This window comes from Chinchilla lanigera, unplaced genomic scaffold, assembly GCF_000276665.1.
Source record: "Chinchilla lanigera isolate Chin_1 unplaced genomic scaffold, ChiLan1.0 scaffold00119, whole genome shotgun sequence".
NCBI lineage: Eukaryota > Metazoa > Chordata > Mammalia > Rodentia > Chinchillidae > Chinchilla > Chinchilla lanigera.
The window spans coordinates 1,429,363-1,444,076 of NW_004955520.1; the positions used below are offsets into that span (position 1 = coordinate 1,429,363).

Below are 14,714 nucleotides of genomic sequence, written 5' to 3' on the forward strand. Positions count from 1 at the left end.
GTGGGTGCCGAGGCCCACTCACTGCGGGGCTCAGGCTGCAGGGCGCGCGCGGGAGGGGACGCGGGCGGGCCCCGGGGTCGCAGCCCGGCATCCTCTTGGGCGCTGGCGTCTGTGGGGTCCCGGCAGGCAAGGTCGCCACCAGGCCCGTCCAGCCCCTGTGACGCTGGGGCCACTTCACAATGCGCTAGGGGCAGGGAGGAGAGGCCTTCAGGAACCAGCGGGTACAGGAGTCTGAACCTAAGTCCAGCTGCCCTGAGCGCTGGGGAAGTAGCAGTTAGGACTTCCTGTCACCTTCCCCTCTGCGGTGAGACACCTCTTCTCCTCTTAAACCGCTGTCCTTTGTACTTTTGAACTTGAGAACAGCAGAAGTAAGAGTCCATTCTTCCTTAATATTCCTTTTTTGTCAGGCCAACAATGTTGCGCGCAGCTTTCTGAAATAGCATCAGTGAGCACCACCCAGAAATCACATTTATTGTTTTTGCCCTTGTTGCCCAGGGTGGTGAGACTCCGTCCATAATGAGGCCCCCCGGGTTTAACCTGAAAGCTTCGGAGGGAGGTCAGGGAGCTGGAGTCCCTGTGACCTTGGCAGGCTCTTCACTGTCCCTGACCTCGGTCTGGACGGGGTGCAGGGCTATTGTGTGGGAGGCTTGGCTCCCTATGTGCAGTCAGGAGTATTTTCCCATCCTGCTGGGCTCTGCTTACAAGTTTTAAGACTTAATAATAGGCTTGCAAAAATTTCTGCAGATTCCTTTAGGAAAAGATTAATGGACCTAAAACTGTTTAGGTAAAAGGCTGCTGGGAAGGCGTGGCCTCAGGGTCTGCTGCATCTACATGGGCCCTGGAGATGTGGGGAGAGGGAGACTGATGGGTGGGATGGGGGCCCCACGCTGCAGGACTCCTGGCCCCCACGTGTGAGAACTGCCCCATGGCCCCAAGAGACGCAGACCCAGGCTGCACAGGGCAGCTTATGGGCACTTGGTGACCTGTATTCCTGGGTGTGGCAAGACCAGGGCTTCCCGTGATGTGGGTCAGAAGCAGGGATTCACAAGGTGGCGGGCACCAAAGGGACACCAGCCTCATACAAACGTCCCTGGCTTATCTGAAGCTAACATGAAGGACCTCAAGTGCCTTCTGGCATCCAGGCTGCAGGCCCCAACTATAGAGCTGCACACACCCCACGAATGTCTTCAATACTCTGGGAAGCTCAGGGGAAACCAGGGACAGGTGCAGCGGCCGTGACTCCAGGTGACTGTGGCCAGGTTGAGCAGAGTCCATACAGCCCTCTGTTAGGGTCACAGAGCTCCTCATCCTGCTAATAAGATCACGGTCGGGGCAAATCAGAGGGTCCTGGACACCGTGACCTTAGGGCCATGTGGCAGCAGCCTGAACCACAGTGACAGAGCCGCTCTGCCCGGACATGTCTGCCCAGTACTCATCAGCACGTCTCAGCGGAGGACAAGAAGCTGTGAGCACCCCAAGTTCCTCTCCACCTTAATTGATGTGATTATAATCCTGACTGGGAGGTAGCACTGATTAAAACACTGAACCAAATCTGAAATGGACGTGCTTTGTGAGGTCAGAAACATTCGGGTTTAGTGTCGTATCTCCATGAAGCTTTGTAGACCACTGCCCGGACGAGCACTGCCCAGACAAGCACTTCCTGTCACAGAGGAGCACTGTCCCATGGGTGAAAGCTCAGTGCCCTAGAGCCTGGAGACCTCACCAGCAGCCCTGCCCCACCAAGCGCCCCAGGAGTCCCGTCTGGCCCCTCAGGGTGCAGGAGGCAACCTGGGCAAGGGCACTTCGGCCAAGGGACTTGGAGAGCGCTCCTCCTAATGAGCGCTTCTGCTGTCATCCTGTAGCCCAGTCATCCACGGCAGAGCCTGAGCAGCTGCATCCCACAAACTCGCCCCTGGTGGCATCGTGCTGTGTGCCCAGAGCACTGGGGCGATGGCCGAGGAGGCTGGATCTGAAGTCTTAGCTGGGTCAGAGCCAGAGTAGAATCCAAGGGCTCCAGTTTCCAGTTCAGGGCTCACCAGCCTCTTGGAACTTGTCACAGATCCAAGTGAGGCTCTCGCCTCTGCTGGTGATGGAATAGACACAGTCCCACCTTTATAACTGGGCCCTGGGCTGGGCTGGAGGTGATGGTGCCAGGAGAGGCAGGCACAGGTGACGCTCGGGACGGTGAGGTGGGGGCTGCTGGCTCTCTCTGGGCAGCTCACAGGGCAGGGAAGGCCTTCTACATGCAGGGTGACACTGGCGCTGAACCTGGGTGACAACCAAGAGCAGCAATCAGGGTGGTGTGAGCAGGAAGACACACCTGGCCCAGAGCACGGCCCAGGAGGATCCTGAATGCCTGGCCCATGTCTCCAGGGTGTGCGGAGTATCGGTGGAGGGGCCGGGCCAGCCTCTGCTGGGCCTCGAACGGCAACCCGAGGGTGCAGAGCCCCAGGTGTGTGCAAGAGCTACTGGGCTCTTGGGCTGCTTGGGCCTGGTGGGGGCAGACCTGGGGGACTTGGGGGCAGATCCTGAGGCCTCTGCCCCTGCGTTACCCAGAGCTGCTCCAGATTTTATCTAAGTCCTGGGCTCCCTGGAGCACCTGGACTGAATGACCCAGGGTTCTCCTGCCGATAAGAAGGGTTGGACTCCACTGTGTAGACAGCAGAGGGAGGCAGTGAGAGCCTTGGATCTAGAACAGAGCTGTGGGATCAGAGGGATCAGGACTGCTGTGTTGGGAAGCCGGCCTGGGATGGTGTGGGGATCCTGGAGAGGCCAGGGTGGTGACCCACAGAACTACAGGGAGGGGCAACCAGGACAACAGCAGGGACTGGGATGTGCAGCCTGTGGGCCGGGGAGAGGTCGAGGGGCAGGGACTCCGTCCACAGGAAGGGCTTCTAGCCAGGTGTGCAGTCACAGCTTTCCAGAAGGTGTGCAGTCACGGCAGCCTCGGGGACAGTGGTCTTGGAAATCAGGAAGAAGCTGTGATGACAAGCAGTCCCCCTGGAAGAGCAAACAGAGGCCAGTGCAAAGCCGCTTGCTGGCCATGCTTGAAAGAGACTTCTCCAAGGAGGCCCAGCGCACAGAGCAGGATGATCTCTCCCACAGCTGACCGAGGCCTTCGGGGTCCCCAGCCTGGAAGCCATGGCCCTGTCCCAGCGGATGAAGGGGGCTGGAAGGGAAGCTGTGGGTCGTCTGGGGTCCTGAGCACAGCCAGCAGCTTGCATGGGCCCCAGAGCCCTCCGCTGTGCGCCTGGTGCCTGAGAATGTGGCCGCTGCCCCACAGGGACACAGGCAGCTGGACACAGGTGAGGTGCGCCCGGACCCCTCAACACGAGGCGGCACGGCACGGAGCTTGCACTGTGCCTTCCCCAGCTGATTCTTCTTCCAGCTGATCCTCAGGTGGGGCAAAGCGGAGAGACCAGCAAGGACCCTGCACAAGCGTGAGCACCAGGACGTGAGCTCACATGGATGTGTCCATAAGTCAAAGCACACGCTGGGTTCCAGAGATATAGTGTGAAAAAAGTGCCAACTCTCCCAGAGCTTGTAAGTATTAGCCACACGCTAAGATAGGGTATTCCCAACCATCACACTAAAAGCAAAGTATTATCAAAATTACTTTCACTACACTTATTTTAATGTGGCTGCCAGGAATAAAAATTATGTATAAGTAGCTATAGCATACATCATAGTATATTGCTTTCCTTTGGTGGGAGATGTTTGCTTTTTTATATTTTTTATATTTACTGTTTCACTGATACATAAAAACATAAAAATTACATATCACGGGGTGCTGTGGAAAGGTTTGATGTATGTATATGTTGTGTGGTGATTAAATCAGAGTGAACACATCTATCTCCTCACACATTTACGGTTTCTTTATGGAGAACGTGCTCAGAGTCCTCCCCAGCTCTGGACGTGTGTGGTGCTCACTGCCGCCCGGAGCCACCCCGCTGCACCTCTGCACCCCATGGTGTCCTGCTGCACGCGTCTCTGTGCCTTCCCCACCAGGGGTCCCCAGCATGGTGCCTTTCTATAGGCCAGACCCAGGCCCCACCACACATCTGGGTGAGTTTTATATTATATAAATTCATTGCTTTGAAATCACGTTTTTTAAGAAGCTAATATTTAGGTCAGACTTTTTAAAACTGCTGTCTGGATGACAGGATAAATTCTTAACTTTCAAAATTCTGCTTTACGGTACAACTTCACAGGATTGCAGCTCTTTTCTGGCCCACTTGCACATTTTCCTCACTGCCCAGGACAACAGATGCCCCCAGGTAACCAAATCTGCACAGAGCCGCTTGCCACGTGGCCTGTGAGGACACCAGGATTTATCTAACACATCAGGGCCACAAAACCATAAACACAAAGGACAGGAACCAGACAGACGTGCAAACACCAGGGTGATAAATAAAGAACTTTATGCAAATGTAATGCTAAGAATGAAAATTGTAGCCTGTAAACTTCTTTCTTTTTTAAAAAGAAAATAGTGGGTTAAATATGTGGAAATCGGGAAGTTCAGTTACCATGGAAACAATCACCCACACTGCAAATATTCCGTGTGTCTGAGAGGTCGTCTGAGTGACAGTGGTGGCTGACTCTCAGGGGGGTGTGCGGGCTGTGCTGAGTGTGCGCTATGCAGACCCCACCCCACCCCTGCAGCTCGCAGCCCGGCCTGAGTTGCAGCCTCAGGGAGCAAGGAGGGGGTGCTGCCCTCGTGCCCAGCCTCCACCCGGTGAGCTTTCTGCCTGTGGCCTCCCTGCCAGTGCCGGGGGCTATGGCCAGACAGAAATGTGCGCGGACCAGGGCAGGCGAGGACTTTGATGTTTCTGGTTTTGCCACATCTTAGGATTTTCATGTTTTTCACATTTGTAACCTGAACACAATTACAAGTGGGAGCTGGTAACTGGTCAAGGAGGAAGGCAGGAACCCACAGTAAGCAGGTCGGGGCCGAAGAGGGTCCAGATCCGCAGGGAGACAGCTGGGCCAGAGACACAGTCGCTCGGAGGGGTTACCTATTTGTGCCCACAGTGGCACATAGTTTATATAAATGCAGGGAAGGTTACTTAGTGAAGCTTGGAGAGAAGTTGCTATTAGTAGCTTGTCCACTGTGGAATAACTTCTTTACCTTCAACAGACCACCAGTGTTAAATTGAATATTTTTAAAGAATGTGCTCTGTTGAAACTTGTGAAAAATGCATGGGTCTTTCAAAGTTCTTATTGGTGTTTTCTGTTTTGCTCAGCCTGAGCTTGGAGTCTAAAGACAAAGAGTGTTCGCTTTTCAGGAAGGCGCGGTGAGCGGGGACGGCGCAGCAGCAGCAGCAGCAGCGAGGAGCTGGGAAGTGCGGCGCAGCCAAGAGTACCCTCGCCGTGACCGCGGGCACCGGGCCCTCTGCTGATGTCACCCACTGTGATCCCAGCCCCCGCCGCCACGCAGGCTTACACACCGTGGGGGATTGCCTGCAGGCAGCTTGCCACCCTTCTCTCCCTCGAAGCACCAGGCCCAGCGCCGGGTCGACCTCAGCCATCTCTCTGCCAGCCTGGACCTCCGCAAGGCCACACGGGTGAGCAACGTCACCAAGGGTCCTGTCTTCAGCACGGAGCCCTTGGGGTCTTGGGCTCGGAGCCTCCCCACCTCCCTGAGCACGTGGGTCCCCTCTGTGGCCTCTCACAGCTGCTGTAGAGACCCAGCCCCTCTCCTTGTGGTGTGTTCAGGGCAGGCCTGCACGTGGGGCTCTGGCCTCCGGGAGATCTGTGGACCACTCCGCACCTCCTGTTGTGGCCACTCCTGATGTCTCCCAGGGCCCAGCGTTGTAGGAAATACGTGTTGAATGAAGGGAATAAATGATCGACTTGCTGAAAATTCACAGTGTGTAACGATAGCTGAGCTCTCCCTCCCCCTTTCCCTTCCTTCCTTCCTTTCTTATGGTATTGGGGATTGGACCCAGGGCCTTTGTACTCAGCTATACCTCTGGCCCGTTTTTAATTTTGATACAGGATCTTGCTAAGTTTCTAAGTTACCCCCACTAGGCCTGCACTTGTGATCTTCCTGCCTCAGCCTCCCAGAGGGCTGGGATTACAGGTATGTGCCACCACACTTGGCTGGGACACCTCTTTACCTGGTGGGCAGCCTGATGCCTAATGTCCACACTGCCACTGGCAGCACCCCTGTGGCTCTCGTCTGACCATGTCTGGTCCATGCTGCTTGGCCACTGCTCTGGGGCAAAGAGGCCCCTTGTGCTCTCTCTGGAGTCCGGGGAAATCCCCGCCAGGGCAGCCCCTGCATGTGCAGAGGGATGCAAAACAGTCCCTGCCACCACGGAAACAGGCCAGCGTTTCCCGAGGCTCCTGTGCAAGGACACCAAGGGCCAGAGGCGGCCTCTGCCCCCGGGGGCACCCCAGGCAAGGCTGAGGAGTCAGAATCAAGCAGTTGTCAGCAGGCGGGGGGGGCAGAGGAGGAGAGAGGCCACCAGCAGAGAGTTTATGGAATAGGATGGGAGGCTATGGGCCAGGGCCTGTGCCTGAACTCTGTTTAAAGCTGCAGGAAAGCACGTGGGAGGAGCCCAAGACGCCCGCTCTTGTCTCTGGCTGCTCGCTTGGCTGTGTAGGCATGGTGTAGACCTGGAAACCATCAGGGAGACTGAGCCCTGCTTCTGGTGTGATGCACGAACTTGTATTCAAGCAGATGCCCGGGCAGCATTGCACTCAGTGACAGCATTCCTGCCCTGCCCTGGGCTTACTGGATGTGGTTCACCAGGCGGGGCCAAGGAATCTGCATCGTGTCTGGGGGATTCCTTGACCAGCCACCACCCGGGGACCACTGCTCTGTCTTATGAATGACTGCCCCTGCCTCCCTTGTCCCCCCACTAGCTCCTGAATGGTGGCCCAGGACCCCTGTCTTCTTCCAGGGCAGCTGTCCTGTTATGGCGTGGAAGTAGATGTCCCATATGCTCATACGTGGGGCTTTTGTGAGGTGGCTGGATCAGGGAGTGTGATGACCAAATTGGTTTAGCACAGTTCTGAGTGTGAATAATGGAAGACTCACCCAGCCTGTGAGTGTCACCAACCAATAGGCCTGTAGCCTGGACAGATATAAAGAGACAGAAAGAAGGTAGGCTGCTGCTGCTGCTGCTGCTTCTTACCACTTCGCTGGTTTCTGCCTGCCCTGCCATGGACTGTTTCCCCCCTGAGATGCCCCTCTGCCATCCCACCCTGCCATGGAGCCAGCTGACTATGGTCTGACATCTCTACAAACTGTGAGATGAAATAAACTTTTCCTCTAATTTTGAGTGTCCAGTATTTTGTCTCAGCAACGGTTTAGAGAACCCAGACTGCTTCCCTTGCTCTGAGGCTGCGACACAGGGCTGGGTGCCTCTGGACTTCTCCGTGCGGCTTCTCCTCTGCAGACTCAGCTCAGCACGTCCTGCTCTGAATTCATAGCAGTTGCCACAAAGCCCCACTGTCCTGCCCCTCGTTCCTCCTCACCACCCTTCCATCCCCTCCACTCTGCTACAAGCAGTTGCTAAGTGTCCTCACTCACAACCCTTCCCTGGCTCCCACTGTCCTTTGAATAAAGTCCAGACTCCTGGAGCCCCAATGGGAATTCCACCTATGTGTCCAACAGTGGCCCAGGACACATACACTCTCTAAGCACAAGGGCCTTCCCACAAGTCCCCAGGAGTGTCTTCAGGTGTTCTGTATCTTTCTCATGCTGCTATGACCCCTACAGAATTCAACTCGCTTGAGGATGAAAAATCACATCAAACCCATTGCAAAACTGTGGTGTGATCTATGATGACCGCTATAATTCGCTGATGCCTCCCATCCCAGCCCCGTCACCAGGGCCGGTGAAGGCAGGGTGGGCTGTGGGCTTCCGATGGTGGACGATGGGAAGAAGACACTTGTGGCTTCCTGTGGGCCTTGCTGTGGTTGTTGTGCTTCTGTGAAGAGACGCACGTTCCCATGCACGAGTCCTCGCAAGTCCTGGGCACAGTGATGAGCGCAGAGATTGAGGCACAGTCCCTGCTCTTCTCGGACAGGCCTGGGAGACACCACGGATTGTCACAAAAGCCCAGGCTGTCAGGGAACCTCACCAGAAACACCAGTGGTCACTTCTGGGCTGGAGGAGGGTGAGCGGGGGACGTCATTACCCCTCCCTGCAAGTGAGCACAAACTCTGGGAGGACAGCTCTTTGGTTCTGTCCAGCTCTGTGTCTCAGAACCCAGTGTGGTGTCCGGCACACGGCAGGACTTCCTGCACGTTGGTGAGCAAAGGGGCGTGAGTCACAAACACTGCACGGAAGGAAGTGCGGGCCTGGCGTTCTCACGTGGGCTTCCCGAGGCAGGGCTGGTGTGTGCGCTGACGTTTGTGGGCTGGCCTTGCCTTTGTGTCTCTTGGGCACTCGACAGCTACGGGATGGTGTTGTGTTAGAGGTCTCCTGGCCGGCTGGCCTCTTCTCGCCTGCCCCGTGGGTCATTATTAGCAGCCTCCCTCAAGAAAACGTTCACGCCAAGCTGACAGTGGTTTTAAAGGAAAGAATCTGTAAGCAACTCAGAAAGAAAGGCAAAGGGTGGAAAAGAAGACAAAAGAAAAAGGCCGGGAGATAACGTTTCAGCCTCATTAACTGGGGACTGTGTCTGAGAACACTGGTTATCTTTGCCAGTTTTTGACTGAAATGGCAAATAACCACGATAGTAAGACAGGTTATTAACAACCCTTGCTGGGCTGCATCCAAAACCCAAATATTGCTACATACAGGACAAAGTTCAGAGTTATTAAAAATATTTCTCCAACTCAAACTGAAATGAAAAAGCCGCAGGCCCGGAGAATGTGTGCTGCTCCCCTCTGCCGGTGACCTCAACTTCACCACGGAGTCACTGTTCCCCGCATCAGCAGCAACGCCAGGCTCGGAAGTGGCGCTCTCTGCGTGTTGCAGTCTCCTGTGGCCTGGCTTTCGGAACAGCTCACCTGTTAAACACCCGGACCCACCTCCTGGAATGGAATCACAAGCAAGAGGCCACTGCCCTTGCCCTGCCCAGCTTCCCAGGCAAGCGGGTGCCCCGGGCAGGAAGTGAGCGGGAAAAGGCAGAAGTGCACCCGCAGGGGCGTGTCCGGCTCTCGGCGGGGTGCAGTCTGCTCTTGTCACCTGGGACGGGAACATCCCTTCCACACTCGAGCATTTCTGGAGCTGCATTTCCCAGCACCCTTTGCAGCTGCTGAGGCCATGGGACTAATCAGTCGCCATGCACCTTCATCCTGCCCAACAGCTGTGGGCAGGACAGATGCAGGCCACTGTCAGGCCTGGTCACACACACCTGGTTCTCCTTACCCATTGGTGAATGTCAAAAAACCTGTGCTGTCTCGATGCAGGCCGAGCTCCTTTAGGGCTGTCACAGAGGGTGACGTAGACCAGGACCAGGGGCTGGGCACCAGGGGCCACTCTGCCCCAAGCCCTCCACCTCATTCCATTCCTCATTCCCTTATTGCAGAGGGAGCCGTGGGGCCCAGCTGGCCCTGCTTGCTGCCCCCCAGGTCCCCACTGTCGCCCTGTCCCCAGGTACAGCCCCGTGTGGCCTGACGGCCCCTCCTCACTGTATGGGAGAAGACTGCCGTTCCTTTACCCAAGTGTCACTTAGTAAGTCCCACTTTCTATCTGATTAAATTGCTGCCCTGGCAGAGGCCAGAGGCTCTCAGGAACCACCCGCTGCCTTCTGCCTGGTCCTGAGTGACTGCTGTGCCCAACTCCACTCGTCCCTGTGCAGTAGTCCTCGCCCTCCACCGTCCCATGAGGGTCAGGGTGAGCAGAAATAGCCAGCTACTGCCACACATGACACCCCAAGGGGGCCGCTGGATCATTATTTGCACTGGGGTTCCGTGCTCTACTTTCAGATGCACCTGTGGTGGGTGTCTTGGACTGCCTTCCCAGGCACTGACCAGGGACCCTTCCGGTGACTTCTGGACCCAACCCCTGTGCTGCCTTTGCGTCAAGCACCGGTGTGCCAGGGCAGCAGGCTGGGTTCACCCTCCTTCGCATCGGGAGCATGTTGCATGGCCTCCTGGGCCTGCCGGTCCTGATGCGGTGAGACACAGTCAGAAGTGAGCCCATGCCGAAGAACTCCGTGCTTGTGACCCCCAGACCAGGGAGCAGCGCATGGGCAGGCCTGCCAGGCGGGGTGCCAGAGGTGGGCAAAGCGGGGACGTGGTGAGGGCTGTGCTGCTCCCAGCTCTGGCACAGGCCATCTCTCAGCTTTCATACCAGGTCCTGGGCAGTGGTGGCCCCGAGTGTGGTGCTCCTGGGGGGCGGGTGGCTGTGGTTCTGGATGCCACACTAGAAAGTGGCTCACCCGGGGAGGGCTTCCCAGGGTGGTGAGGCCCAGGGGTGAGAGCACCAGGATGTGCAAGGGAAGCAAGGAAGAACCAGGCCAGGCAGTGTGCAGGGCTGCGTGGGGAGCGGCTCTCCTTGGTCCTCTCTCCAGCACCTCTGTCCTCTGGCTTCTGTGTCTGCAGGCTGAGCCGCATGGCTCTGGGAAGCCCTAGTCAGCAGCTTTGCACATCTCAGAAGCTGCACCCATGGGGTGCTGCTGTGCTCTGAATGTCCTGGGCCTCCACAAGGTGGTTTACTGCCTCCTCGCCCTTCTGCACCCTCACACACTCACACCCTTGCCCCTGAGACAACGGAGGTCACCGGGCCCCTCCCCAGGTCCCTCCTGTGTTGCCAGGCTTGCTTTTGCCTGTGCCGAAGGTTAATGTTACAGCTCTCTGAGTAGACAATAAAGTCGCTGGAGACAGACTGGGCTCTGAGCCTGCACGGTGACAGACAGGCCAGGCAGTCACAGAGACCACACGGCAGGGATGCAGGGGTGGCCAGGCAGCTGAAGGAGCTCATCATCACAGTCCACACTCCTCCCTCAAAGCATGTCTCCACGCCAAGCGTGCTGTCCCTGGAGGGAGGTGGCGCTGCACTCAATCACGTCCTCACGCCCTGGGGCTCAGAGAACAGTCTGTGGTCAGCTGCACGTTCTCCTGGAAGCCCAGAGACAGGGGAACCACCCTGCTTGGTCTCGGGTTCTCAGCGTCAGGAGTGATTCATCTTGGCCCCAAGGCCACACTAGCAGGGCCAGGCCAGGCACAGGTGCTGTGGGCCAGAGGCTCCATGCTCACCAAGGGGCTATTCGGGCTGGGCTACAGCCCCTCCTGCCTGCTCGGTCACTCTTACACTGGCTCCCTCTCCACGTCCCTCTCAGTGGCCCCACTCTCCAGTCGAGTGTGCGCCACTGTCCCACACCTGGGCCCCTCTGCCTCGCTGTGATGCCGCAGGACCCTGGCCAGAAGTGACCCTTTGGCCCGGACTCCTGGCTGCCAGGTCTGCATGCCAAGAAAGCTGCACTGTGTGGCACTTGTCCGTCCATAGCCATCTCACACAGCAGGGGTGGAAGGCCAGAGCAGAGTGAGCGGAAGGGAGGGTCTCAGGCCTGGAGGTGAGGTGGCATGGACACAGGGTGCTAGTCCTCGATCCTGGCACCCCCTTCCCTGTGCACTTGGCATTAGTAATCACGCCCCTGGCTGCATGGCTCCTTTCTGCCTCTCAGGCTTTTATTCACGCCAGCTTCTCACCAAGGGCTTCTTGTCCACTGTACTGAAAAATCACAGCCTCCTTCCTTCTGCAGAAGACGCCTCAGTTGGCTCGTTTCTCCTGGTCCCTGGCTGCCAAGAAGACCACCTTCTTCAGTCCACACAGCCAGGGGTGGCCATGCACAGGTCCTCCCGAGCTGACTGCTGAGAGTGCTTTGCTGACTCCCAGCCCAACCTGCCCGACAATAAGCTGTCTGCTTTTTAAAGACTACTTTCCAGAGAGCTGAGGCCCTGGCTTCTACTGCCCAGAAGCAGGCAGCTTCTTAGGGGAGGCAGGGAAAGAGCCAGAGGATGGGATGCAGGGACCCTGGGTGGCTGGGGCGGGGGGGCAGAGATGTCCCCTCACTCCATGGCTTGTGCAGGAGCAGGAGTCAACTTCTGCTCCAGGGTCTGTGTGTTTGGGACACTTCGAGGACAGCTTAGTGGACTGTGGGTTCCCTCCATGATCCCCGGTCCTGTCCTGTCCGGCCGTGAATCCCATCTAGGGGAAGTGTGGTTCTTCTCTTATTTGCCATCTGCTTTCCTAATCAGAGTGTAAGCTCGGGGGCGGGGCACAGAGTTTTGGGTTTGCTGGCTGTTGGGTTCCCAGCACCCAGAACATGGCTGGTTCTCGGCAGGTGTTCACCCAGTGGACATGGAATAAAGCACCCCTGGCCACCCACAGCAAGTCCTCATCTGTGCCATAAGGAGGGGGCTGGTAAGCTTTGCAGGAGTCCAGTGCGAGGGGCGGCAGGAGGCGCAGAGACCTGAGTGGAGGGGTGGGCCCTACGGTCCTGGTTTGGACGAGGATTCCGGACTTCTGTGCCTCTCCCCGCTGCCGTGGGCTCTGCAGTCGACTCCTCTCCTGTATGGAAGGGAAACACAGCCGCAGCACCTGCACAGGAGGGAGCCTCGAGCTTTCCTGCTTCTGTCTGCTCCCAGCTCTTCCTCTTCCTCCTGTGTCCAGGCTTCGGTCTGCACATTCCGAGGCCCAGGGCAGTTGCAGGAACTCTGGATGGAGGTGGAGAGGCCACCAGGACAGAGCTGGTGTCTGGGCCGGCCCTGAGGGTGTCCCCTCTGGGGTCTGAAGAGATGACCCACCTACTTCCCTGGTCCGTACCGTCCTCACCCGAAGATGAGCATAAACCATCTCTGCTTCTGCTGGGAGGTGCCACGGACTGGTCTCCTCTCCTCCCAAATCCAAAAATTGAAGCCTCCACCCAGTACCTCTGAATGTAGCTATACTTGGAGATGGGGCCTTTAAAAAAGGCAATTACAATAGAGTCCTTTGAGTAGTTGTGGATGCACCTCAGTGGTGTCTTTATAACTAGGTAGGACACAGATCCCACAGGTGAACAGCCATAAACTCATAGGGAGAAGATGGTACCAAAGTCAACAAGAGGCCTCAAGAGGAAACAAACACCCAGCCCGGACTTTGGGCTTCTGGTCTCCGGAATAGTAAGAAACTGAATCCAGTTTAAAGCACCCAGGCTGCAGTGTTTTGTTCTGGCAGCTCTAGAAAAATAATCTACGAGATAAGGCAGAAAACAAATGCAGGGTGTGGGGTAGCTGCCCCCAAACACCGTCTTTTCCAGCTCATTAATAGAAGGAAGCTACCTGAGACACAGGGCATGCGGACTGGCCCCCACTGGCCAGGCCCACAGAGCGAAACAGCTGCTTTCTGAATCAGCCTTCCACTGTGGGTCATCGGAAGACCAGCTCCATTCAGCAAAAGGCCAGAGGGCTGGGGGAAGTCCAGGGCTGTCACTGAAGGGAGCAGCTGTGCAGGACGCAGAGAAGAGAAGGTTCTAGGGGATACCAAGCCGTCTCCAAACAGAGCCATGGACTTCTTGTTTGGGAGGTCCAGGACGTGTGTGCAGCCAGAGCAGAGTTCAGGGTGGTAGATGTGGGTCAGCACAAAGAAGGCGTTTCTAAGAGCATACTGGCAGATATGAGGGGCTTTTTCAGGATGCAGCAGATGAGGCTGGGAGACCACTTTTCAGAAATGTCAGAAAGGGGCCTCAGGCGCAGAGCCCTTGTCGGTGCAGGGGTGCCCTTTCCGTCCTGTGTTCTTGGCATAAATGGGCTGTACTTCAGCAGAAGATGGGTTCCAGTGACGCTGAAGATATGTACTGCTTTCGGTTGTAAAAGCGCATGCACGGTCAACAAATATTTTTGAGCTTTGTGAATCTGATGAGTAAGGAGGGTAGAAAATATACTGAGAAAAATGGAATAAATATTTAATCTGTAGAGGACAATCATAAGACCTTGGGGAACAGAAAAAATGCCACAGTTCTCTGGAGCTTTAAAGTACAGGCTTTAGCAGATACGCACTTGCGTGAGCCACAATCCTAAATTCGCTCTGTGCAAAGCTGCCATCTCCATTTTACAAATTGGGAAAAAAATACTGAGCTTGATTTATGTACTAACCGCTAATCTATCCTGCAAGGGTTTGTTAAAATTACTCTCAGTAAGAGTCGACGCGGTAAAAGCTGTAATTTCCCGACTACTATCATACCTGAGATTTGGAGAGAGTCGATAGAAGCGCGGGACGATTTGGTGGCTGTATCAGAAAGACGATTTTCATAGCCACAAATTGCTAGGGAATAACAGAGGGCCGCTGGTTCTAAGTGCTGCCTGCGGTACCACCTCATTAGGGCGCGCCCCGTCATCACCGCGGGGGGTCACCAGCAGGGGCGGCCTGGGGGGGACCCAGAGAGCGCAGACGCAGGCGGCCCCGGGGGCACCCTGAGGGCTCCAGCGCTGGGAACTGCGCGGAGACCCAGCACCCCGGACCTCCGCACCGTGGGCCTGGGGCGCAGACACTCCGACCCTCTGGGGCCCGATCTCGAGGCCTCCCCTCCCCCACGGGGCGCCCAACCCAGCCAAGGCCCGCGGAATACAAGCCGGGCAAGGCCTGAGCCCGGGAGGTCACCCTCTGGCCTCGGCTTGGGGTTCCCGGCTGTCGTCTAGGGGCGCGCGCCCTACTCCGCGAGTACCGTGGGCCGAGGATTCCGGGGCGGGCCGGCCGACGACCGAGACCTCGCAGAGAGCCCTGGCGCGGCGGAGGCGAGCGCCCCCGCGGGGCCGCCGGGACACGACCC

General features: G+C 56.9%; 1 protein-coding gene and 1 long non-coding RNA gene across 3 annotated transcripts in view; one reads left to right on the plus strand and one right to left on the minus strand.

Annotated features, from left to right (window-relative positions):
- Positions 1-138, minus strand: part of LOC106147113 (translation initiation factor IF-2-like) — a gene marked incomplete in the record, with an annotated part of 1,010 nt that extends 872 nt beyond the window's left edge. Inside the window, 1 exon segment of the mRNA XM_013507022.1 lies at positions 1-138. Within this exon segment, the coding sequence (XP_013362476.1) occupies positions 1-91 (91 nt within the window).
- Positions 139-166: 28 nt separating this feature from the next.
- On the plus strand, positions 167-3,537 carry LOC106147114. Of its 2 annotated transcripts, none has more exons than XR_001231870.1 (3): positions 167-368; positions 3,106-3,305; positions 3,389-3,537. It is a non-coding gene; the product is annotated as an uncharacterized LOC106147114 (long non-coding RNA). The 2 variants fall into 2 exon arrangements; XR_001231869.1 differs by having other exon boundaries at positions 3,400-3,537.
- Positions 3,538-14,714: the final 11,177 nt, after the last annotated feature.